This window comes from Protobothrops mucrosquamatus, unplaced genomic scaffold (assembly GCF_001527695.2).
Source record: "Protobothrops mucrosquamatus isolate PMUCROS unplaced genomic scaffold, P.Mucros_1.0 scaffold_258, whole genome shotgun sequence".
Taxonomy (NCBI): domain Eukaryota; kingdom Metazoa; phylum Chordata; class Lepidosauria; order Squamata; family Viperidae; genus Protobothrops; species Protobothrops mucrosquamatus.
This window is the reverse complement of record NW_015386334.1, coordinates 139,790-166,276: the sequence shown is the minus strand read 5'-3', so window position 1 is coordinate 166,276 and position 26,487 is coordinate 139,790. Positions and strand designations below refer to the sequence as shown.

At 38.8% G+C, this 26,487-nt stretch overlaps 2 protein-coding genes across 2 annotated transcripts; both read right to left on the bottom strand.

Annotated features, from left to right (window-relative positions):
- Positions 1-2,305: 2,305 nt before the first annotated feature.
- On the bottom strand, positions 2,306-13,158 carry CDCA4 (cell division cycle associated 4). Its single transcript, XM_015831532.1, has 3 exons — positions 13,085-13,158; positions 10,345-10,495; positions 2,306-5,434 (listed from the first exon to the last, which is right to left on the bottom strand). The coding sequence occupies exons 2-3, from the start codon at positions 10,381-10,383 to the stop codon at positions 4,673-4,675; spliced, it is 801 nt and encodes a 266-aa protein (XP_015687018.1). The 5' UTR covers positions 10,384-10,495; positions 13,085-13,158; the 3' UTR covers positions 2,306-4,672.
- Positions 13,159-24,708: 11,550 nt separating this feature from the next.
- Positions 24,709-26,168, bottom strand: GPR132 (G protein-coupled receptor 132). Its single transcript, XM_015831539.1, has one exon. It carries the CDS (start codon positions 26,146-26,148, stop codon positions 25,204-25,206), a length of 945 nt encoding a protein of 314 aa, XP_015687025.1. The 5' UTR covers positions 26,149-26,168; the 3' UTR covers positions 24,709-25,203.
- Positions 26,169-26,487: the final 319 nt, after the last annotated feature.

Here is a 26,487-nt window from a genome sequence, read left to right as displayed (position 1 = left end):
TGTGTATGTATATATGTATACATATACACACGCTACCATGGAGTTTTAAGTTCCAATTTCCTACAATCAACAAAAATAAGTTTTCCCATATAGTATTATGTCAAGTTATGAAAGGTGCTGTCATGCATTCCTTTTTAAGGTACTTAATTGCAACTGCTGCACATATACCCTGTGCCCAAAGGCACAGATGAGGAAACTCTTGCAGTCTCTTCTATGACTGGAGATGGTACAGTCCAGAAAAATATTTTATCATTTTGCTGACCTCAGCTAAGGATCTAGCTGTGTCACAAAGTTTATAATCAAAGGTCCAAGGTACTTTTATAGGGGAGGGGTTGTGGGCATTTTGAAATGGAGCAACTCCACTGCCTAATTTGCATTTTATGGACTTTCTTAAAGTTTTAATTTTAAAGGAAATAAAATAGTTTGTAGGGAAGGGGCTGTGAGCATTTTGAAATAAAGCCGTTCCTCTATCTAACTTTGCATTAATTTATTTATTTATGGATGGATGGACAATTTTCTTAACACTTTTAATTTTTAAGGGGAAAAATTACAACACCAGATATCTGTTGACAAATTTTGGTGTGTAGTTACATCATACAATTCCAACAATATCTTGAAGGCTAATTATCCAAGAGTTCCACATTTTTTGTCATCTACTGTTTTTTCAATGTATTGATGTCAGAGAGGCCAGATCATAAAACAATGTTGCTGTGTACAGTATAATGTTTAAAGAGAATGGGCTTAATCAGTTGGTATGGCATGAAACTGCTGAGTGTTTAAGGGTGTATGAAAGTGTATGTTCAGTGTATGAAAGCTTTTCTTCTGGGGAACCAATTTCGTTTTCAATTATTACTTATTCAATTTCTATAGCCGCCTATCTCAACCACTGACTCTAGGCAGCTTACAGTTCTAAAATTATAAAACAATTAAAACAATGTTTTAAAACATCTAAAATAAAATAATACAGCAACTGAGATAATTAACAGTTAACAGTAAAGCCAAGAAAGAAGGCCCTTAGCATATTCAGAGCCCCAGTCTGGGATACAATTATCTTACATTTCCTACTAGTTTTCAATTGATCTATTTTTTCCTGTAAAAATGTATTACAAAGACAATTTTGGAGAAATTCTCATCGATAGATGATACTGCACTTAATTTGCTTCAAGGTGGTAAAATAGTCTGTGTAGATTAGTTTATTGAATGTTGTCTTTCATTATGCAGCTTTTCTCTCCGTTTCTCAGGCTTCAGTTATATTCCAAAGAAAGACTGCAAGAGAATTTTCTCCTTTTTCCCCCAGCAGCTTGGGAGACTTCAGACTGTTGGAAAGATGGGTGACAGAAAGCAAAGCCTGCGCTGTCCACTGATTCCAATGGTAGAATAACAAAAAACATCACCAAGGAAATGTACTAATAAAGGAGAATATTTGTAGCTCAGGGTTGACATGAGGGGTCCCTGGTGCTCTCTGAGCTAGCTTGTTTTCTTGCAGACATTTTATTACCCAAACTAGATAACATCAGTGCTACATTAGCACTGATTTACCTAGTTTGGGCAATTAAATATTTCTCCTCATAGAGAAATGTAGAATTTATTGCTTGTTCCATTATTTTGATAGGTGATCCTAAGAAGTAGCAGCCATCTACCATGTCATTAAGCGAATGCTGCAGTCATTAAGCAAACCCATTCATTTGAATTGACATTTGTTTGCTGGAAGCTGGCAAAAACCTGAATGATGGCTAGGTGACGATAGAAGGCTGTGACGAGTCATAAGATAGCCCTTTATGTCCTTTTCTAGTATTACCATGAGGAATGTGATTGTATGACTTCTTTGGGACTGAAGTATATCAAAAGTCTAGACTCTAGAGGATGTAATGCAAGAGTAGTCTATAGCTTCAGCCTGTCCGGTTTTAGTCTAAAATATCATTTTTGCATTATTTAGTTACAATTTTTCTCTTTACTATTTTGGATTTGTATATGGAAAGATCCATAGCCTGTGAATATTACAGAACAGAATTAGGCTGAAGATCCCCAACATTAAAACTAGGTATTAAGGGACAAAAAAAAAAATCAGTCTTAAAATGTGTATTTGGAAGATAAATATTAAAGATATTTGAAAAATAAGCATAAAATTCTGTAATGTTATGTTTTTGAAAAGTTCCATTGGATTTTCTGTAAGTCCTCATTTCTAAAAGAGTAAGAATACTTACAATAAATATTTTCTATTTCATTAAGCTACCACTCAGAAAGGAATTTCATCAATCCTGTTCTCATTAAGACTAAAATTAGTACACAAAAATTACAATTATCAGTCATTTCATATTCAACTTTAATATAAAAAGATATTAGTCACTTCCAAATGTTTAAGAAAGATTTCCTTACAAATTGTGTGGTCTGGCACAAAACTGAATTACAAAATTAGACAGTACTTGCCAAGATTAAAAAACATACAGTGCTATTTTCAAATTAGCTGTTTCAAAAGCACTTAAATTATTAAGGCCACAGTCATGAAGCTACTTTCTTATAAGCTGCCCCATTAAATCTCAAGAAGGGATAATCATGCAAAATGGTCTTAAGTTCTAATATAAACCAAGACAAAGACATTTAATGATATACACAGAAGACATGGATCTTTATGCATACAGCAGTTGCTTTAATTGTGCATAATGAATCTTACTGGTTTAAAGAGTTAGGGTTAACTTTTTTTACACAAAGATATACTGCATCTATGATCTTATGCTGGGAGAGAATGTGTCCAATATATTGAAATCTGTATTTGATCTCAGCATCACCACCAGAGAAATCATTTTCAAAAATATTATTTTAAACAAGCAATCCATTCAATTTTAATTACAGGGAACAAATGCACAACAGCTAAAATTGCCTGTGATGGAAATACTTATATTGAAGCAAATGTTTATCTTTCTCAATGTAATTTAGTTCTTTTTTCCCCACCTTGCAGTTGTTTTACCTGTATCTCCAGTTAACAAGGAAAAAATTGGGCAATTTATTGTAAATGGTATGCACTAGGATTTTTAGTAGATAATTACATGCGTGTGAATGCATGTTTATTTTAAATACTAATTTGCTGATATAATATGTTTATAAGGACTCACAGGAATGCACATTTACAGACTGGCAAATAGAACAATTTCAGTTTGGAGAACTTGAAGGTCTCTGTAACAGTTGGTTAGTAATTAGTGCAATAAAGTGTCTTCCCCTAAATATAAAAGTAATGGTAAACTTCAGCCAATAATTTGTTTGATGGCATAGTTATATAAATATTTATAAATAAAACCCATATAATTTATACTTGAAGGTAACAAAAACATGGCTTGAACTGAAGTTTAAATGCATCAAGAGTTCCTGAAGCCTATTGAAAGCTCTTCCTCATATGTTTAGGTTTCAAGAATAACTTGATCTCTAATACTCTACTTCAAGGCTGAATGCTAAACAGCTCAGCTTGTAGTTACAATTACACATATTTCTACTGTACTGCACTATGCAGGGGAAGTCAGTTATAAGGGAGAAAAGTCCCTTTTTCAAAACAATTAAAAAATACAACTGCAAATATTTCAAGATATTAAATAAGCAGTTTTGAGACAGAATTCATAGCAAAAATATATCTTCAGAAAATAGCTATAAGATTCTGAACACTGATAAACACTTTTTTAAAAAAACACCTATACTTTTACAAAGAAAAAAGAACAGAAAAGACTAAGAAAATGGGAAATTGCTGCTTTACAATTTTTCAAGAGCTCATGTGGTAAATAAACTTACAGAACATAACAGTATTTATGTGAAACTAAGGAGGGAAAAAACAAAGAGTTTGCCTTTATACCAAATTAATTCCATAAAACAAAACAGCAGGCACTAATGACAGGGGTAGTTGAAAGTTTCTTAATTTAAGTCAGGGATAAATATTTTTTGTTGGGCTAGACAAGGCTGCAACTTAGTCTTTTGAGTAAAGTGTTATCATTAGAAGAGATGTACTAAAATTTTCAGTTCTGCCTCTTTCTCTAGGGTGGTTAAGGACAAAATACTTCTGGGAAATAATGTACTCAAATTGATCACTCTGCTTCTGAATTTCAATGGTACAATCTCAAAGTTCTGGTAGGTTGCAAGAAGCACTCCTAAACTAGACATTATGGGATTTGATTTCCTCTGTGATATTTTAAGGACTGGAATGTCTTTAACAGTTGCACCCTGCAGTTATGAGATAGGCAAGAAAAAAGAATCCTGATATACTAATTTGTCCCTTAATGTTAGAGGGGCCTCCTGGTAAGAATTAAAAATAAAAATATGCATGGTCAGAATACTGAGTACATGATTACACCCAGAGATCTTTTGACATGCCAGTGTGCTGCTGAAAAATAGGGAGTTTCCAAAGCAATTGGTGATATAGAATGGGTTGTAGTAGGTTTAAACTTAATTTTTTAAAGCTTGGGCTCTTGACAATTTAAATTTATGCTTTTGATTATCTCTGAACTGTGGCCACTAAAATATATAGATTGAACATTACAAATAATGGGTTAATTTTATAAATTAACTCAATTTTGCAAAATGATGTGAATTGGGGGTGAGCGGGCAAGGGAAGATCACATCCAGCTTTAAGAGAACAAAATATCTCGAAGTTTATTGTTTACAACCTAGCTTCTTCAAGGGATTTTTCTTAGTTTCAAGATTCAACCAGAATCTCTACAAAATGATCAAGCTCATTAAGATCAGACTTACAGTTAGAATTAGAATTTGTGGCTCCTTGAGGAAAGGTTTCAAGAACATCACAGTGTCCCATTTTTGTACTGCCCATCATTCCTGTTAATACAGTATCAAGATTGTAATAAGAACTGTCAACTTCTGAAAAAAGATCTTCAACAGCATCAGAAGTTTTAGTTTCTAAGGTTTCAAATATTTGATCTAATGACGACTTATGGAAGTTTACTCTATTTTCTGGAATGCTCTCCATCTCCCACATGTTTCCCTGCAAGCTTCTGGATGCTTGTAATACAGCAGGCCTTAAGATGTCTACGTTGTCTACGTTCTCTTGTGATTGTGTGTCCTCAAAATTCTTAGAGAAACCACTGTATTCTTGAGCAAGCTTTTCTTCAGTTTGCTCTTTGGAAGAACGACAGAGAATATCTGTTGAAACAAGACGGTCCAGAGAGGCTGATCCTGTATTCTGAGGACTTATCATCTGCCAACTTCCATCTTGAGTCATTTCTTCTTGGATCTGCCGTACCGTATTGGCTATAAGCACTGAACGATACAGATTAGGTTCAACAAGCATGTGGCAGAGCTGAAGTTTTACCAATGACATGTCTAGCAGTGACTGGCGCTGAAGGTTATACGAAGGAATAGCTTTAAAGCCAGTAAAACTTCCTTCAATATCATCTTCACCATCAATACATTTCCTCTTCAGTCCACGTACAAACATTGTGTCCTAGAGAGAACAGAGAAAAATATCATTAGCTAACTATCTTCTAAAAAGGCTTTGCATATTAAATGAAAGCCATTTAACAACATAGTGGAAAAAAAATAAACTACTAATCATTTTAGATACTAAGAAAGCTTTTGACAATTTGAATTGGTAATTTTTGTTTAAAGTTCTGGAATATATGAATTTTAGTAAACCAATCAAGTTGATATATACATCTTTAAAGGCCTGAATCATGGTTAATGGTGATTTGACTAAACCATGTGATATATACGTATATCTAATATGATTATAGAAATAATGTCAACAAATGTTAATTTTAAAGTAAGAGTTTGATATATTTTTATTCATAACCATACTAAATAAAGTCAGAAGTCATTCTTTTTCTATTTTCTTTCTTGCACCTTTATCTTTCTTTCTTGGTCTTTTTTCTTTTTAAAACCTTTTCTTTCTCATCTTTATTTTTTAACTTTCTGTATTTGAAAATCAACAAAGTTTAAATGAAAGCGGTTTGATTGATACATACTTTGAAAGTAGAATGTCTCGTAAGAAAAAGGCATAATCTTTCCACTAATAATTTTTCAGAATACTTTTAAAATAACATTTTGAGCTACATATTTAAATGTGCTCTCTAAACCAGGAATAATGATTTTAACTTATTTAACCACAAGTGTACAGTATTCAGTCATCTTGAAGTGCGACAAATGAATTTAATAATTCAGACAACATGGCATCGTAGAAGAAACTACCTTGTGTTTCTATGCTTTAAATTACATAAATGATCATCTTTCACCAAATCATTGGTCAGCTGGGGGCAGGAATGAGGGAGAGACACAAATATTTTATCTTACTTGGCAATAGTCTATATAGGTAAGAAGCTGTATTGCCCTAGCTCAGGGGCCTTTTATGACTTGTGGACTTCAGCTCCCAGAATTCCTGAACCAGCCATGCTGAGTTGAAGTCCACAAATCATTAAGGGGCCATCGTTCCCCACTCTGCCCTAGCTAAACAAGGCTGCCAGAAAAAAAATCTGAAACCCTGTATCTACTTCCAAATATTATTCATAAGAGTTCCTTCAATTCTTCTTACCATTGAATAGTGCAGTTCTGATTGATGGAATGTGGAGACGCATGGTCATTTCGTCATTCTGCTCAGCTTGTTTCTTTCCTCTATAAACAAACACTCTTTTCCATCTCTTTTACTTCCCATCCCCAGCACTATCTTTTCCAAATAATTGTTACTTAGGGTAATAGTAGTTTTTGATGTAGTGGTTAAGGCACCAGGCTCAAAACTGGGAGACTGCAAGTTCTAATTCCGCCTTAGATATGAAGCCAGATGGGTGACTTTAGGCCAGTCCCTCTGTCAGTCATAGAAAGAAGGCAACAGCAATGGCAAACCACTTCCAAAATCTTGCCAAGAGACTTGTCCAGGTAGTTGCCAGGAGTCAGCCCTGACTTGAAAACTCAAAAAAAAATTTTTTTTTAAAGTGTTATTTATGAATTCATTCATTCAGGTTCTTATTCCTGCACAGAACTCCATTCCAAACCTTCAAAATGTAAAATACTGGTGATACCCCATGTTCCTTGTGCAAAAAATGTTTTTAGCCTAAAGATGTGTGATTAATTTTCCTCATGACAGCTCATTTCCATCAAAAGACAAGATTTTATTCAGGATTTCACCTTAATACTCTCATAGAATAAATAGTACCAAATATAGGTAATCCTTGACTTATGACCACAATTGAACGCAACATTTCTGTTGCTAAGCGAAATAGTTAAGTGAGTTTTGCCCCATTTTATGACCTTTCTTGCCACAGTTGTTAAGTGAACCACTGCAGTTAAGTTAGTAACATGGTTGGTTAAGTGAAACAGGTTTCCCCATTGAGTTTGCTTATCAGAAGGTCACAAAAGGTGATCACATGACCCTGGGACACTACAATATCATAAATATGAGACAGTTGACAAGCGTCTGAATTTTGATCATGTGACTATGGGGATGCTGCAATGGTCATAAATCACTTTTCCAGTGCCATTGTAATTTTTAACGGTCACTAAATGAACTGTTGTAAATTGAGGACTACCTATATGATGATAAAGAACAAGACAGATGACCATTGAGGCAAATTCTGTGACATGTGAGGCACTTTTAAGTAGTTCTTTAGCAAATCATTTTGTTTTGCCTGAAAAAAATTGCACAATCTGGTACTTATTCTGTGGTAACTTGACAAGAAAAGGGGCTAACCTATTTTGCTTTGCAAAGCAAAATAACAAGAACAGAAAGATTGCCTGAAGAATATAGTTTACATCCAAAACTATCTGATCTCTTTCTTGCCAATGTGATCCTGACTGAACTATCTCTGTCACAAGGGCAGACAGTCATTGGAATAAGAATTGGAAACTACCATCCCAGATTTTATAAGGATTTTCCATGCCTAGAAGATTGCACACTGGATGGTTTACTTCACAAATTCTTCACTCACTTAGGAATAAGAACTAGAGATATGGCTGAATTCTGCATCAGCTAATAAGGGGTAGTGGATTTGAAGAAATACTTGAATGTCAAAGCAGCATTTGCACTCTCAAGTAAGAGCACTGCATTCATATTGTAGATAACTTCCTTCTATAATAGTATGTTTGAATGAATTATTTAGGATGCTATAAGGATTTCCAATAGATAAATGCCTTTTAGGTGGGGTGCTTTTGTATTTTACTTACTTTTCAGATTTATATAGCTGCCTATCTCATAAAACAAGTGAGTCTGGGTAGCGTAGTAATAGGGGCTCAGTAACCCCAGAACTGCTGGTTTTTACAGCTTGCTACCAGGAACTATTTACCAAACAAGAACTGATCTGTAGGCAGTGTTTACATGGGTTCACAACTATAACATTTCCTTATTATGTAAGCATTCCAGAACATTATATGCTGCATGATGCATTGTAAACTTTTAATAAATGCACTATAATTTTTAAATAAATGGACTACAATGAGCGTCTTTTCTGAGAAAGTTACCTGTCTTACTTCGATGATAATTAGAACAGAGTTTATAAAAGGAAAAATCTAGCTCTTCTTGAGATACACTGGACTAAAGCTCTTTAATGTAGCATTTTCCCATTGTGTCACCAGAAAAATTGGATATAAAATTCCAAGACATTCATAGCCAACATCAGGTATAGGTAGAGTGGTCCTAGAAACTGTGCCCCCAATCAATCAAAAATGATTTAGGTTATTGCAGACAAGAATCAACATATGTAATTGCTATTAGAGGAATAAATAATTGATTTAGAAGAAAAGAATTCTGAGCAGTATAGTTCAAATACTGAACTAAGGTAGGGAAGACCAGGTTCAAATCCATTTTTATTCATGGAAATATACTCAGTGATTTCTCAGCTAGAGTTGTTATTAGATATAACCTTCCTTTTTCTTCCCATACCAAGGGGAGGAGGACTATGATGTAGAAAGAAATATTTGAAGAGGACAGCAAAAATATTTTAGCATTCTAATATAGATAATTCTGACTTCATGACTATTCATTCAGCAACTGTTCAAAGTTACAATAGAACTGAATGAATAGCATTTATGACCAGTCCTCAAAATTATGGCTGTTGCAGCACCCCTGTGGTCATGTAATCAAAATTTAGGCTCTTGACAGCTTCTCTGCATTAACAACCAGAGTGCACTTCATGCTATGGGGAGAGGGGTGGCAAAGAGCAATTTAAGGGAGATGAGGGGTGGGCAACACAGAAGAGAAACAGGGAAAGGATGGCGTGGCTCAATGCAATAGAGGCTTGGGAAAGCAGGGTCCTGCGCAAGTGTAGGGAGGCAGGGGGCTTACCGGAATGACTTGGGACCTTCCTTGCTGGCTTCCTGATTGGCTTTGTAGTGAGAAGCCGGAAGGGAAGGTTTTAAATGGTGATGTCTGACGGCTGCGACAGCCAGAACCTCAAGGACCAGTCTTAAGTACTACTCGCTCAGCACCACTGTAAGTTTGAACAGTCACTGAATGAATGGTTGTTAACTGAGAACTACCTGTACTTTCTAAGGCCTGTTGATCCAACAGATCTTAATATCAGAAATAGAGACAAAGTCCCGTTTGCATTATATCTAAACAGATATGCCACAGACAAGGAAATCAGGGTAATAAATTAACACAGGGGTCCACAACCTATTTGCAACCGGGCCGCAGAAACAGCGAGTGAGGGCTTATATCCTCACTTGCATGAGCACAGACAAGCAGCATGCGCATGAGTAGATGCTGCTCGTGCAAATGGAGCTATGCGTACATGCATGTTTGCCGCTCGCTCGCATGGAAACATCCCCTCTCCCCATCCCATGTCGGTCACTAAAGTCGGAAAGATTGAGGAACTCTGAATTAACATGTCAGGATTTTTTGAATAGAGAAGTAACCAGTCAGAATTTTTAAAACTATGAGGGAACTAACTTTTGTATGTGCAAAAAATATAAAGTTTAACCATATAAACTAAAAGCATACATTATATCAATGAGAAATTGACATATTGTGCTATGCAAGTTTATAAGTACCATAACTATCCCAATGACTTCTGCTCCTGTGAGGAGATCCAACAATCATTTCTCTTTAATTGTTGGCCTCCTCTGCTCATTGAATGTGGAACTGTTACTGTTCTTTTCCACTGAACAGAGAAATATACATTTGTTTTTTGTTAGTGATATATAGAATAAAAACTAAGATCTAGCATGAGTAACAGAATGAAAACTAAATCTTTTGCTTTATGATGCTCAGAGAACCAAGTCTATAATGGTAATGTAGCCGGGAAAACATGGCACCAGTGATAAAATAACAAGTAATTATTTAATCCATTTTCTTCCATTTTACTTTAGTTTCTATACACTCATTCATTTTAGTGAAAACTTTTATCCCCTACATTATTTATTACTTACCAATAATGGTGCTTGATGCAGTCCTTCCTCTTCTCCCATTTTATGGAAGATTCCATACAGCAGGTGGTCTAGCACCACCTACCTGAGATCAGTAAGAAGTGTATTCAGTAATTAAAGTATCTGGCATACATTGTGGGGACTTCCGCTTTTCCTATGAACAAAATAATATAAATAAAAGTATGTTAACTATTTCCTTTAGTTATGATTATAATGTGTTTTATGGAGCGTTTACATAAAAACTTTTCATATATATTTTGTAATTCTTGCAAGTATTGAACATGAGAGGTCAGTATTATTCCCAAATTGCAGATTGGGAGTTGGAAGTCAATATAGCAAAGAGGAAATCCATGTAGTAACTTCTCTGGAAAGATGCTAATTAGAGACGTTCTAGTTTGAAACTCAGTCCAACACAACACTGCATAGACACATATACACACAGTTGAATCATGTTTTTAGGTCCCTACTCATTAGTTGTATACTCCTAAATGAACTGAGAAATATTACCCACTTTTCAAAATTTTATTACTGCAGCATCAAAAGACAACTATGTCGCAACTATAGTTTATCAACCATTTAAATCTTAAAACATTTAAGGATCTGACGTCATTTTTGATATTACCAGTTCCTCCTAGAAAATATACCATAGTTACTATGAATTGGGCCCAAAGAATATTTAGCAAATAACTGAGGTGAAAAAGCATATTTAAAAGTAGCTGAGGAAAAAAACCCATCTAGAATGACTTTTTTGAACAAAACCATGAAGAAAATACAAGATAAATTTTATGGATCTGGTCAACTAAGGTTTTATAAGGAACTGACAAATATCAGTCATAGATTTAACATGGTTATGGAAATTGGCTTCTGAAAATCAGTAGAATAACTAGGAATGTATGGAATCTAGTGATTAAAAAGTGGGATGAAGATGAGGAGTGTTATAAAACAGTGATTACATTGATGCATGAAAATGAAGCTTACCCCATAAATGCAGTGAAAAAAAGTGAGCTGGAAGGTAACATAAAAAGCTAAGAAATTACCAATTTAGCAGTGAGTAGACTAGTTACAAAACTAATATGTTAAGAGCTATTTTTTTAAGGAATTTTGAAGTGTTGCTTAGAATTACTAGGATTATATATTGCTGGATCCCAGAACAATGTTGGCTGTGATTTTGTTATCCTAAATTTATTATACAATAGAAGGGAAGTATTTAAATGGACTGTTTATTATTAAAAAGATGATGAGCAGTAAAAGGCTTAACAATTATGTCTGGTACAGAAAAAAATAGATAATATAGTAATAAAACTGAGTTACAATGATTCTGACACAGGCAAAATTACTTCCTGATTGTTTTACTGTTTAACATAAAATAGTACAGTATCTTATTTAGAACAGCTTTATTAAATGTTGGTGAGGATATACTCATTCAGATGTAACATTATAAATCTAGCATCCTTTTCCCTCAGTTCATATACTTCCTGTTGTATGAAGGAATTCTGGAAGATTTCTATCTCTGATTAATAGGTTAGACTATCCTGTTCTGTGAAACTACTATTGAGCTTAACTACATTTTATGAAAGATGGCTAAATCCAAAGCATTGTTTGTGGCCTGTTTTCTAACTTTACAGTTTAGGAGCTGAAAATATTAAATGTCAAATAGAGGCAATACCTAATTTTCTCAAAATAGCTCCAATAATGTTCAACCACAGACTGGAATCTGTTTCGACACAGATGGGAGACAAAGGATACCTAGTCCTATGTTCTCTTGAAAAATAAAGCAAATCCACGAACTCCACTTTTTGTTAACACCCACCTTGTGCTTGTAATATCTACAAAAAGGTGAATCATATTGCATAAGGATCTTTTGGCATGAATGTCTGTTGAAATTTCAAACCATCAATCATAGAGGGGAAATACATGTGCCACATTTCCTTGTGTGAAATGTACGTTGGGGATAAAAAAGTTACAACCAAGAAAAAGTACTTCCAAAGTTTAACGGGCCTGGATAAGAAGTAAAGAGAAAATGTAACTAGGCAACACAAAGCAGGTGAAAAATAAAACTTTTCTATCGTAGAAAACAACGTGACCAAGTTGCTTGCCTGAAAGCATACGAAAGTTGCCTGCGAAAGGAGATCAGAGGGTGAAAGTTCTGAAAGTTGATGGGATGGAGAAGCAGAATCTGAAAGTGCTTTCAGGCTGGATAAGGGAGCGTCGGGGAGGCAAAGAGGAAACGAATCAGAAGATAGATAATTCGGCAGTGACCCTAAAAAAGTAGCCGAGAAGAAAATATTATATGACGGCCTTCCTTAAAACACCCCCAGACTAGAGTAGGAACTGTGTTATTGCCTAGTGAGCGTGACTAATAACTACGCTGGTTGGGAATGATGGGACCTGTAGACCCACATTTAGAGAATTTCAAGTAGATAAAGGAATTTGAAAGAGATGCGAAAAGAGGGAGCCAGGGGCACGTGGAGTAGCTCCCGAAGAAAAGTAGCTGACTGAAGCAAGTTGAGAAAAGAAGAAAACTTGCTAAAGCTGCTACAGGACTCCGGGAACGAGGGAATGATTCATCCCCTCTCCACCTCCACGGCCGCCATTTTGGAGCCACGGCTTAGTGATCCTGCGCGGATACTTCTTCCTCGACTAGCCCTACCATGTTAATTTCCTCCTTTTGCCTCTCGGATTTCGAAACTGGCGGCTCCCTCCTTCCTTTCCCACCGCGACCGTTTCTCCCGTACCCGCTTACCCGCTGACGAAAGCCGACTGCCGCACGGAGATCCCGCTCCTGCTTCAATGATGTCGGCGCTTGAGAAAAAGGGGAGGGACCAACGGCTGTGGAAGCCCCTCCCCCTTTCTTCCAGCTCCCTACTCTGGCCATCTTTTGTAAAACTCCACAAAGAAACGAAAGCCCCGCCCTAAAGATCGTCTCGGACTTCCCATTGGGAAAGAGAAGGCATCTGTGCAACTTATGAGCCCGCCCAGTACAACTTTAGCTTCCCATTGGGTAGTAAGCGAGGGAAATCCTTTCTTCTGAGATCAAATGTTCTATTTATTGGAGGAGTGCTTGGGCTGCTTAATCTCCCTTGGCTCCTCCTCCTCCTCTTCGTTATTTTATATACGTATTACCATTGGGGCCCAAAATTACTACGGTATTCAACTCCGCCTCCCCGCGGTTAGCAGTCGTCTCTGTATAGGCGAAATTTTAAAAAATCTGCCAAAGGCCGGCGCGGGCCTTAGTCATCACCGTGAGTCGTCTGAGCTCAGCGGGACTGATGGCCTAGTAGTCCTACTGTTTCGGCTTTTCGTTCTGGGACACCTCAATAAACATGCTTTGTTGCCTCCGTGTTGTAAACCATTCAGTGGGAGAAAATTATACATCACCTGCTACAAACGTCAGTGTTTCTCAACCTTAACAATTTTAAGGCATGTGGACTTCAACTCCCAGAATTCCACAGCCAGCAATGCTGGCTGTGGAATTCTGGGAGTTGAAGTCCACATGCCTTAAAATTGTCAAGGTTGAGAAACACTGTGCTACATGAAGAGAGTAGAAGTCAGTTGTGCTTCTCTTCTGAAAATTATCCGGAAAAAACAGTGGATGGGGGTCCTTGGTGCTCTCTGAGCTTGGTTGTTTTCTTGCAGACGTTTCATTACCAAATTAGTTAATATCACTGTTAGTGACTAGCACTGTTGATGTTACTTACTTTGGGTAGTAAAACGTCTGCAATAAAACAAGCTCAGAGTATAAAGGACCCCTCATTCCAACCCTGAACTACAAATATTCTCCTTCGATAAAATGGGATGCCCAGCATGTGAGAGTCTAAAATGGGAATCTATAGCAATGTTTCTCCACTTTGGCAATGTTAAGATGTATGGACTCAGAACTCCACATATCTGCCTTAGGCTGTTGCATTGCTTTCTATCTCGCTCTTTCTTTGCTGCTGCTTATGTGGGTGCCATAATGCTGGGAAAGGGCAATAGAAAGGGACGACAGAGAATGAGGTGGCTGGATGGAGTCACTGAAGCAGTAGGCGTGAGCTTAAATGGATTCCAGAAGATGGTAGAGGACAGGAAGGCCTGGAGGAACGTTGTCCATGGGGTCACGATGGGTCGGATACGACTTCGCAACTAACAACAACAACATGTGGGTGCCAATTCCCACTCCTGAATCCTATTGTGATTCCCTTTGTCCCTGATGTGGTCTTTGACCTTTGGCCACCGATGCCTCCACTGGTTCTCATAGGACTGCGTGCTCCATCTATGCCAGGGGTGTCAAACTGCTGGCCCATAGGCCGGATGCATCATAGCAAAACCGCGCCCACCCCATTGCCGGCAATGAAAAAAAAGTCATGATACATCACGACATGTCACATGACATTGCGAGTTTGACACCCCTGACCTATGGTATCAAAACTTTATTTTAATTTATAAACACATGAAAGGGAAAGTGGTATCAATCAATCAATCAATCGAAACTGGTATGCTGCAAAGCAGCACACTAGCCTCTAATATTATCTGGACCCCCTCAGATGATCTTTCCCCACTGCTGAGTGAACTGCTTTTCCCCATGCTTCAACTGGCCAATGGCAATAAAGGTAGTCCTCATTTAGTGACCACAATTGGGACAGATAACTCAGTTGTTAACAAAATGGTAGCTAAGTGAAAAATTACATGACTGTGACTGTACTTATGATTTTACTTCAGCTTTCCTTTACAATGTCAGAAGACTCCAAACAGCTGGAAGATGGTAGAGGCACTTTTCTCACAAGAAATCAGGTGAAAGACAAATCTTATAGTCCCCTTTCCCTACTCCCCCACTTGGTTGGAAAGCTCATGCTGGTGCTGGGATAATCAATAAGAAGGGAATTGTTTGTATTTGCATTTTTTTGAGCGGAAGGGATTTCAAGAGAATAAGCAAGCACACAAGTTGGAATATACATCAAAAGGAATGCCCAAGTGCCAGCTCTTTGCGTAGCACAGTCATAGCTGCAAGCCAGAAGGCAAACAAAAGTCTTTAGTGTGAAACTGATTAGGGTCTTGTCAGTATTAAGAGAAGCTGCAAACTAATTAAGATAAAGAAGCTGAGTATGTTAACTTGCAGTTAGCACTTTTTAGAGCTCCCCTGTGCTGAGAAAAAAGCTGCTCAGGAAGAGATAGCTTAAGTAATCTCTCTGCTCTGTGAGGAAGGGAAAAATTTAAAAATAGGTCAGGCACAGAAAAACTTGTATTAATTTGACTGTAAAATGATGAATACATTGGTTGCAAAGTTACTTTTTTATCACCATTGTAACTGCAAACTGTTCAAGGCAGTTGCTAAATGAGGACTACCTATATTCACATGACAGATTCTGTCTGTGTATTGATTCCCATCCTACCTCTACTGCATGGGTGTCAAACTTACCACGTCACGTCACGTGTTGCAACGTATCGCGACTCTTTTTGCATTGCCGGCAATGAGGTGGGTGCAGCTTCGGTATGATGAAACTGGCCCACAGGCCGTCAGTTTGACACCCCTGTTTACTGTGTCTATTTAAATACATCAAATACCTAGGTAACCTTAAGAAAATAAGGAAATACCATCATGATATGGAACATCATGGATACACAATAGAATTCCTGTGCTGGCTCAGGAATTCTGGGAGTTGAAGTCCACAAGTCATAAAAGAGCCAAGGTTGACTACCCCTGCTGTAGATGGCCACTTTCGCTATGCTAGCCATTTTTGAGAATTACAGAAACCTGCCAACTGTTCCAGTAAATTTATGCATTTCTGGATTGTATAAAATATTATTATTGTTTATTAAATTTACATAGCTGTCCATTTCACTTACATGACTCTGAGTGGCATACAATTAAATGGTCTCAACTCTGGTTTCTATCCATTGTTTCCTAGCCCCCAGAGCTTCCTCTGATTGCAGTGCAGAATGTTCGGTTTCCTTCCCTTTTCTCAAATATGAAATACATGAAAAAATAGTTACATAAGCCCAAGGTACGCTTGGCCCAGTTCATGCATACAATTGAGAAAAGAACATCTGTATATTCTTTTTTGAAAAGCCCAGCTTTGTGCAGGTGCGGGATGTGGCTCTGCCATCTGTGGCCTTCATCCTTTTGCCATGAAATGCAGCATCTTCAGCTACTAAAATATTGCCCTTGTAGATCAAAAGGATATTATTATGTATATAAATGCATCTAAAGACATTGCCAGCTCTTATTTCTTTTGTTTCTTTTCTGTACATTGTGAAGTGTCAAGCTGTTAAAGCTGAAAGCAAAGAGCGTGACACCAACAAGGCTATTATCAAAATGTGGTGCAGGCTTCAATATGGTGCAGGCATCTTCAACATTCAAGGCTAAGGAACAAGTAAGATTAATGGATTTGTCCAGGGGAGACTGCAGTGGGTGACAACAGAGCAAAAAGCCAGGAAGACTATATCGTAGCCTTAAATGACAATTTGATGCAGCCATGTGGCCTCACTTTGATTACCCTGTCTCCATCAAACCGGTGCAGTTGGAAAATATTTAAATACATGTTAGTGAGAAGGCATGGCTCAGAGGGAATCCTACATGCCTTAGCCCAGTGATGGCGAACCTTTTAGAGTCTGAGTGCACAAACTGCAACCCAAAACCCACTTATGCATCGTTGGGTGCCGGGTGGGCGTGGCCCATTGGGCGGGCATGGCTGCGGTGGTAACGGCAGACTGGGTGGGACTAAAAAGTTCAATCAATCAATTCCAACTTTGCAAGATCTTTTTTTTCCCGCGAGAAGTTGAAATTGACTGATTGATTGAACCCCTTTTTTTTTTTTTTTGCACACGGCGGCAGAGGCCTAAAGTGAAAAGCTTTTATAAAACCCAGCTGAAGGCCTAGGACTGGGGCGACGGCGCACGTGCCCACAGAGAGGGCTCTGAGTGCCGCCTCTGGCACCCGTGCCATAGGTTCGCCACCACTGCCTTAGCCAATCATAATTCTGGTGGGAAAAAAACCCCAGTCAACAGCTGATAGGAAAAATCTTGAAAAGCCAGCCCAGGAAAAACTGCACTCTGGGCAACCAAAGCTATCTTTTGCTGCACCAAAGGGTTTGTAGCAACTGCTCTCTTTTTCTCTCTCCCTCCCTCCTTCCCATATTATTAATTATAACACTAACAGTGTTCCTTACATTGTCACTTCAAAATTAAACTATGACCTGCTGATTCTTCAGGAAAGGAGCAGAAGGGGGAAGGACCAGAGAAGTCAGCTTGGAAACTCAGAACAGAAGATGAAGAAAGGGGAATTAGTGTAGGAACAAAAGAAACAGAGTAGAGGGGGGAGAGAGAAAAACCAGAACAAAGACCCAGCTTTGGGGGGGGAGAAGGATCATGAGCTTAGAACACTGGAAATTATTTTTCGAACCAACCGTGGCTGCTGAGATTAGTAGAGGCATTATTCTTCACCACCCCCAGTGAAAACAAACAGGTTCAAAGTAAATCAGAGTAAGCACAATGATTTGGTCCAGATGCTAGGCAGAACAAAAATAAATTAATCAATACGGTAGAATCCAACATAATAGTTAAAGAGGTTGGTGTGAAAGGACCAAGCCATGAAACTGGATGCAAATTACATGAAAAAGTTAAGACTTTATATGAAAACATTTATGCATTCTTAATGAAAAGGGTAGAAGATTAGGAAGGCAGACAAGGGCTCCTGCAGCAAATGGATTATAGTGTTTTCCTTCAACCTGTGCGCTGACAGATGAATATGCTGGCATACATTGTGACGTGCTGCATTTGGGCTGATGCTACATCGAAAGTACTTCTGAATAATTTTCATTTTTGCACAGCCATCAGAGATTTTCTGGTAATAAAAGGGATGTGGTTTGCCACTACCTTCTTCTATGATATTTTTTTTCCAGAGTTTTAATCTAGGTTACCACATATTATTTCTTGGTCCTATTATACATTTTGACTGTTTAATTTTTTATATATACGGTAATTAAAACTTTTAAATAAGATAAACGCTAACACAAGCTAGTATAAAGCAAGGAAGAAAAAAGAAAAAGAAATCAAAGCAAAAGCAAAACAGTGAAAGAAAAGCAAAAAGTAAAGAAAATAGAAAAGAAAGAAAAAAGATATAAAGAAATGGCTTCACAGCAGATATAAGTATTAATATATTTTAACATCTCTCTTGCTAAGGTTATATCATATTGCTCTTTTTCATATAATTTATCTGGTCTAATCATTACAACAACCTTGTTTAACTTCACAATCAAGCAAAGTCAGTTGATTTCTTCCACCTGCACCCTCCTGCTACAAAGAATGCAAGACAGGATTTCCCCCATATTATTTGTAACTCACTTACGACCACCACTTTGTTAGCTAGTTTGGTCTTATGATTTCCAGGCTTGAAAACATGAGACCATGAATTCTGGTTCCACCTTAGCCGTGAAAGATGGCTTGGGTGACTTCAGGCCAGTCGCTCTGTCTTTCAGGCCAACTCAACTCACAGGGTTGCTGTTGTTGTGAAGAAAATAGGAAAAAGAAGGAGTATTAGATACATTTGATGCCTTGGGTTATTTATGAAAAATAAAGATGGGATTAAAATAAATAAAATGTATAAGTGATCTATATGTCTTTACATCTCCTAAACATTGTCTCAGGAGGGTTTCCCCAGCTGAGTGTGTTCTGTACTGAGGTAACTCTCTCATTGTTACTGTCATCATTATGCTTCATCAAATCAACATATTATTTTGTCCAATTAATCAAATAGCTAATTAAAACATCAGGATCTTCTCTGCTGTTGCTCCTGCCCTCTGGAACAGCTTGCCCCCTGATGTGAGGTTGCCCCAACCCTCCTATTTTTTCGTAAAGGCCTAAAGACATGGCTTTGCCAGTCAGCTTGGGGTCCCAGTGGGGGGACAGCGCAATGGAGGTTGTTGATTGAGTAATAATAGATCCCAATGTAAGAAGACAGCAACACACACCCCCCAGAGAAAGAAATATTTGGGGGAATATTAAAAAGGCAGAATATTACATTTCCCCAAAGGATCTTAAAGGCAGAAAAGCAGGCCCAGTTTTTCTTAATAGCCACAGGTAGAGGCCAGCTCTGTAGAAATGCAGATTTGATAATCCCATTCAGAAAGACTGAGGCCCCATTCATGAGCAAATGCTACCTGCAGAAATCCATTCAAAGCAGAATCTTTCAAAATCCCTTGGAGCAAGATTTGATAGCTAACAACATTAGAGTGATAGGATTAGAACCAGCAACCCCTTACCCAAAAATCCAGCACAGGACATAGCCATCAGCCACAGCCTCAGGGAAGGAGGACTTGACCTTTACGACACAATAGGATTAACCCACCATCATCAGAATACCAGAAGGGCACACTGAACCTCAGGTCAAAGTTCATGCCACAGGAACAGGAACAACTCCAAGCACAAAAGCCCAAGAAGATATAAAACCCCACCACTCTCAGCTCCATGTGGTCAGCCACCCCAGAAACATGCTGCTATCACTGAAGTTTCTGGCAACTCAATAAACAAGAACCTTCTTTCCTAAAGCAGTCTCCATTTTGTTTATTCCCAGCTTGGGCTGGACCCCAATGAAGAATTTTCTTTTAACATCAACTCTTCCATCACTCTGCCGCCACCCTCCCCATGTGTCCTTGGTTTTAATGTTTGTTTTTAACTTCTTATGTTTTAGCTTGGTGTAACTGTAAACTGCCCAAAGTTACCCTATGGTAAGATGGGCAGCCAATAAATTTTATGAATAAATAAAATAAAAAAATAAAAAAAATGTTTTGTGGGGAGTTTGATGTGGCTATTGTTATGGTGATCTTGAAATTAATAATCTAACTATGGATGTTTATATTTTTGTTTTATATTGTTTATATTGCCACCAATATATTCTGGTGGGATAGAAATAGGATTAAATAGAAAGAGATAGAAAATTAGAAAAAATAGAAAGGGGTATGCTAATTTTCTTTGCTCAAAATGATAGTTACTGTTAGTGAAATAAGATAGCTTTGGGTGCCATCTGGTGACGACATCTATGCATTGCAGTTGAAATTATTGTAAAAAAAAGAGATCTATTTTCCCATGAACCAATATTATAGTTCAGAATTAGCACCTAGGCAGCTGGAATAATATTTTGAGGAACTGTGGTTTCAGTGAACATTCAGTGAACAATCTACCAACCAAGTGATTTAATAGTAAAGGAAATTTTCTGCGTGGGAAAAAAGCATCTTTGCCATTTATACCTTGACTACTAGAAATTCGTGAATTAATTCCAAAGCAGAGTTTTATACAATTGCTATGTGGTACAGTATTAGAGAAGAAAGAGTTGGATTCAAATGCCATGACACTTTCTGGGTGAAACTGGAGCAGTGACTATTCTAGCTGAATTTGTAGATATCATCCTGCAATCTTAGAAACAAGGGTAGGATTAGAGTGTAATTACTGTAAATGATTTGGGGTTTCAGCTTTGAGTCACCAGAGATGCTACTAGAACGAAGGAAGGCAGATCTGGCATTTTGCATGATTCTTCCTGCAACTCTCAATGCCTCTAAAACAGATTTTGCAGGAGCACAGGAAACTATATAATGAAGGAAACTTGGAAAAAAGACATATTTACTTTTTTTTCATAGTGAATGAACAGAATATATGAAAATAGAATCCAGGATCAAACATTCCCAACTTGACACTCCTTTGCATATGTTGGGAGGTTGTGGTCTGGGTAAGATGTTGTATTATGGAGGGCTGGTTTATACATTTGTGACTGTCCCAAATGTGCTTTTTCAAGAGGTAACTGGACCGTCTTGTTTTTCTATAAAGACGTTTTGCTTCTCATCCAAGAAGCTTCTTCAGAGCTGAAGAAGCTTCTTGGATGAGAAGCGAAACATCTTCAAAGAAAAGCAAGGAAGTCCAGTTGCCTCTTGAAAAAGCGCCTTTGGGACAACCATGACCCTGCTGACTGAGAATCTCCAGGGATACATTTGTGATTATTTTTTCATAAATTGAGCACTGTGGCTTGAGGTAGATAAGGAAGATGGTAAGAGAGAATGTAGGTCTCCAGGATCAATTGGATTACACCTCAGTGAAAAGAACTAGTAGAAGTGAACATAGGCCAGGGGTAGGCAACCTCGGCTCTTTTATGACTCATGGACTTCAACTCCCAGAATTCCCGAGTCAGCACAGCTGACTCAGGAATTCTGGGAGTTGAAATCCATGAGTCATAAAAGAGCCGAGGTTGCCTACCCCTGACATAGGCTCACTCTTAACAATCTTTATGAACACTTGAAGAGACATACTACAAATAACAGGGGCCAGATTATGCCAGATTAATTTCTTTGAAAAGAGTTAAACTCATTTAGAATTTTGAGGAAGCATTGGAGACATAGTACCATGTTTCCCTGAAAGTAAGACCCTGTCTTACTTTCTTTTGGGCTCTGAAGTAAGCACTAGGTTTTACTTTCGGAGAGGGCTTACTTTTTGCCAGTACCGGCACCAGTAGGCTGCAAGCGCACAGGCGTGGGGCAGGGCCTGTACATGGGGTGGAGAAGCAACATGGCGGAGAGAGCATGGTGATGGACCAGGTACGGTACCAGTGCAGCCGTGGTGGTGGGCAGCGGAAAGGGTGCCGAGCCTGGTGTGGGGCAAGTCAGCCCAGATCTGGAGTGCTGCCCCGCCGCCGGCCTGCCAGGGCTCTTTGCCAGCGGCCCCCGGTGGAACCGCACTGGCCACGCCTCCACCTTTGGGCTGCTTGAGTGCCAGCCTGCACACCTACTTGGTGCTGTAGGCGCCAGGCTAAGGGCTGAACCTGGCGCTCTTTGGGCCTGACAGGCACTGCAGCTCTCATGCCGGCTGGGTGCTTTTGACCTCTAACGGCTACTCCTGCCAGATCGCCTTCCACCTGGCCGGCTGGCTGCTGCCGCCGCCATGAGATAAGGAGGCGAGGCAGGTGGCAGGGGGGTGGAGTTGCTTCCTTCCGCCTGCCAGACACTTGCTGAAGCTGCGCAGGGTAAGGTTGTCGTGCCCGCCCCTGCCCAGATGCAATTGCCTCCCCCAAGCATTTTTTAGTAACCTGCCTTTCAGCTGCATTGCGTTTCTCCATTTGCTTCTCAGCCTTCACCGCGTGTTTGTGAAATAAAAAAAAAGTTCAATCAGAGTTTCTAATTTATCGCACTCTGGATCTGGGCTGACTCGCCCCACGCCAGGCAGGAGCAGCCCAGCAGGGCAGCCCAGAGCAGCGCGGCCAGGGGGGCAAATAGCCCCGCGAGGCAGAAGCAGCACGGGCAGCCACTTGGCTGCCACATGGCACCCAACGCAGCCGAGAAATGTCCCAGCAGCAGTAGGGCCAGCAGGCAGGGCAGGCACAGGCGGGGGCTGATTGAGGGTTTGTTGTGGCCGCAGGCAAACAGACAGTGGGATGGAGAGGGCGGGGTGAGCGGCGGCCGGTTCCACCGGCGGCTGCTGGCAAAGGCCCTGGCAGGCCGGCAGTGGGGGGTTGCTCTGGCTGTCGCACACTAGGGCTTGCTTTCTGGGTAGGGCCTATATTAGGCCCACCCCCTGAAAAATCAGCTGGGGCTTATTTTTGGAGTAGAGTTTACTTTTGGGGAAAACACGGTATACTGGGATATCAAGAAACCATTGTCAGAATGTCTCATTCTAGTGCCCTTAATTAAATGGTAAAATAGAAACTAGATGAGACCACTGCTAGACGAATTCACCACTGGTTAATGACCACATGAAAGGCTGCTTGTTGACGTTTCCACTTCAGCTTGAGGGAAAGAATTGAGTAGACTTTCACAGCTCCTGGCCATATGCCATTGACATGGATGAAGAGTTGAAGGGCCACTTATTAGTCTTGCAGATGATATAAAATTGGGAGGAGCAGCTAATATTTTGGATAAAAGAGAGAAGACTCAACAAGACTTATATAATCTTGAGCATCAAGCTGACATAAATAAGGTAGAATGTAATAGAGTGAAACATAATGTTCTACATCTGAATAAGAAAAGTGTAAATCATATATAATATGCATCTTGGCAGTAGTATCTATGAAAAGGATCTAGATGTCCTCATGGGCCATCAGTAAACATGAACTAGATGTGTCATACAGCTGTTAAACAAGCAAGTGCTATCTTAGCGTGCATTAACTGGGAATAGAGACCAGATTGTGGAAATTACAGTAATTGTTCCACTCTTCTCTGCCCTAGTCGGACCTCATATTGATTATCGCATCCATTTTGGGGCACCATAGTTCAAAATGGGCAGTGAAAAATTGGAGTAAATTCAGGACAGAGTTATCATAATGGTGAAGGTTCTGGCAATCAAGATCTATTAAGAATGATTCAATAGCAATAGCATTTAGGCTTACATACTGCCCCATAGTGCCTTACAGCATTCTCTGGGTGGTTTACAATGTAAACATTACAGTAGTTGTATATTGTCCCCAATAATCTGGGTTCTCATTTTACCGATCTCAGAAGGATGGAAAGCTGAGTCAAACTTGAGCCTCATCAGGATTTAATTCCAGGCTGTGAGCAGAGTTTGCCTGCCGTACTGCATTTTAATCACTGCGCCAAAGCAATGTTCTGAGAATGTCTAAACCTACAGAAAAGATGTCTAAGAGGAAATAGGTTAGCAGTCTTGAGTTATGTGAACAGTAGTCGTATAGAAGTAGATCTATTCATTATTGCCTCTGGGGGCTGCCAAGATTAAGCAATGCTGGTTTAGCCAAAGACTTTTGCAGGAAGCACAAGAGAGTTTGGCGTTGATCTAAGCTTCAGCCAGCCAGCCAGCCTTGACCCCTTCCAGATATTTTATTTTTATTTATTTTTTACTTTATTTATTAGTTAGGGTTGAGTATTTATCATTATATATTATTTAGTTTGAATTGTATATAGGTTTTGTAAAAAAAGTTCTTTTTAATATTGTAAACCACTCAGAGTTGCCCTGCGATAAGATGGGTGGTCAACAAAATTAATAAAAAATAAATAAATTGCCTTGGAAGGTAGGATCAGAGCCAGTGGGACCATTTCATCCAGGTTAGAATCAGGAGGAACTTCCTGATTGTGCAGTCAGCACGTGGAACAAACTGCCACATCAAGTGATGAGTTTTTGTTCATTGGGAGATCTTCAAATGGAGGCCGGATGATCAATGATGTTCTAGTAGATCCTGCACTGAGCAAGGAGTTGAACTAGATGATCTCAGGGCTCTTCCAACATGGAGTGGAATTCTCTTGTATATTTTCAGAAGTCAGAAACTCAACTTTTGATACAAATATATATTTTCTTTGAACATATACAATATGTGCTATCAGTGGCCATATAACCTAATAGATATCTGGATTGCATAAATTCAACGTTGTGTTTGTGTGAACAGCAAGGGGATACAATAAAGACTTGGGTAATTTATTGAAGAATAATTTATCTTAGTCAAAGATATCCTAACCATTAGGTCAACAGTTTTATTTTTTTTTAAAAAAAATCCAACATCCTAGGACCTAGAAAGTATCCCAGAGAGGTAGCATTTCTTATTCACTTTGCTTTTTTATGGCTTGTGCCTTTTTTCATTTTAGTCCTTTCCCCATTAGCAAAGAATTGATAAATGATCCAAAACTATATTAGCAGCTTCTCCGTGATGCCATATGATCCTTCATCAATGCATCATTATGTCTTGAGCATTGCATAGACCCAGTTACATATCACAATATTGTGACTTTATTGTGAAGGCCCATCGACCAAATTCCAAGTATGAAGATCAGAATTCTCTGAAACAGATGGTGACTACTGGAGAAAGGGAATGTTTCAGTGCATTTGAAAATGTTATCCACTTTCCATTCAGGTCTTTCAATAGTGAAGTGTCTTCTTTATTTCCCAGTGTGTGTGTTTCTGATGTCACTGGGAATCATCTGGCCAATGAATTCCACATACCCTACATGTGCGGTATATCTCCCGCCTGACATTTTCACCAGCCAGCACATAGATAAATGGATCTGCAACGCTGTTGGCAGTGGAAAAGCACAGAAAGATCACAGAAGTAGTATATATTTTTTTCTCAAATGTGCATATCTCATCTGGATACCGAAAGAAGAAAATAGCTCTCACAAGGAGTACAAAATGGTAGGGAGCAAAGCACAGTACAAATACAGAAATGATAGCAATTGCCACGTTTCTCACTTTAGCTTTCTGGTCTGGATTGAGGCTGCAGCTGGTCTTAATACTTTGAAAAATTCTGTAGTTTGTGAAAAGAAGGAGCCCCAAAGGAATGAGAAATCCCAAGAAGAACCGGCTGATATTGTAATAGGCCAACTTGTCACTGAGAGGAGTTTCAAAGCAGGTTGCTATGTTATCTTCCTGGATACTTTTGTTGAAAAACACAGGGCAATAGATGGCAGCAATGATGCCAAAAAAAGCGACTGTGACCATAGTAGCAGTCTTTTGGGACCTGAAGCATTTCCCTCTGCTTTCCAGTGCACGTACCAGAGCCTTATAGTGATCGATAGAAATGCAGCACAGGAGAAGAATGCTGATGTAAATGTTGCAGAAAAAGATATATCCAGTCACCAGGCATGACGATGTCCCCATTTGCCAATGGTGGTCATTTTTCACATAGAGGATCCAGAGGGGAAGGGTGCTCAGGTACATAATGTTGCACAGGGACAGGCCAAACAGGTAAATGGCTGTGATATTTTTTCTGCAAATTTGTACAAGCGTCACAAAAGCAGTTAGGCAGTTGGCTGGTAGGCCTATGGCAAAAATGAAGCTGTATACTACAATCAAAAGCTCGCGGCTTTCTTTGAATGGTAGGTCTGTGGAATTGCATATCCTGCTGATACTCATGCTTCCTTCATTTGGAGCCCCTGTTAATCTAAAAGCAAAATAGGTTTGGTTAGGTAATCTACTTTCAAGTTCATTTCTAAAAGCCACTATTTCTGTACATGGCATGCAATAGCTTTTTAAATTTAGACTGATTTGTCAACTATGACTTTAGTTATGTGAAAACAGCTTAGTTTCATTCATCTAGGAAATCTTTTGTATAGATCTCTGCAATGCATTATGGATGTCACATGAAAGACAAGTTGATGCAACTTATAGAAACTTGGGTACTGACAGGGATTGAGCATTATAACTATATTAAATTAAAATTGTATCATCTTCACAGGCCTATAATTCACTTCT

Coding starts and splice junctions, on each gene's coding strand:
- CDCA4 (XM_015831532.1), bottom strand. CDS start 10,383: ATGGGAGAAGAGGAAGGACTGCATCAAGCACCATTATTG. Junction 5,435..10,344: donor TGCATCAAGCACCATTATTG/GTAAGTAATAAA, acceptor TGTTCTCTCTAG/GACACAATGTTTGTACGTGG.
- GPR132 (XM_015831539.1), bottom strand. CDS start 26,148: ATGAGTATCAGCAGGATATGCAATTCCACAGACCTACCATTCAAAGAA.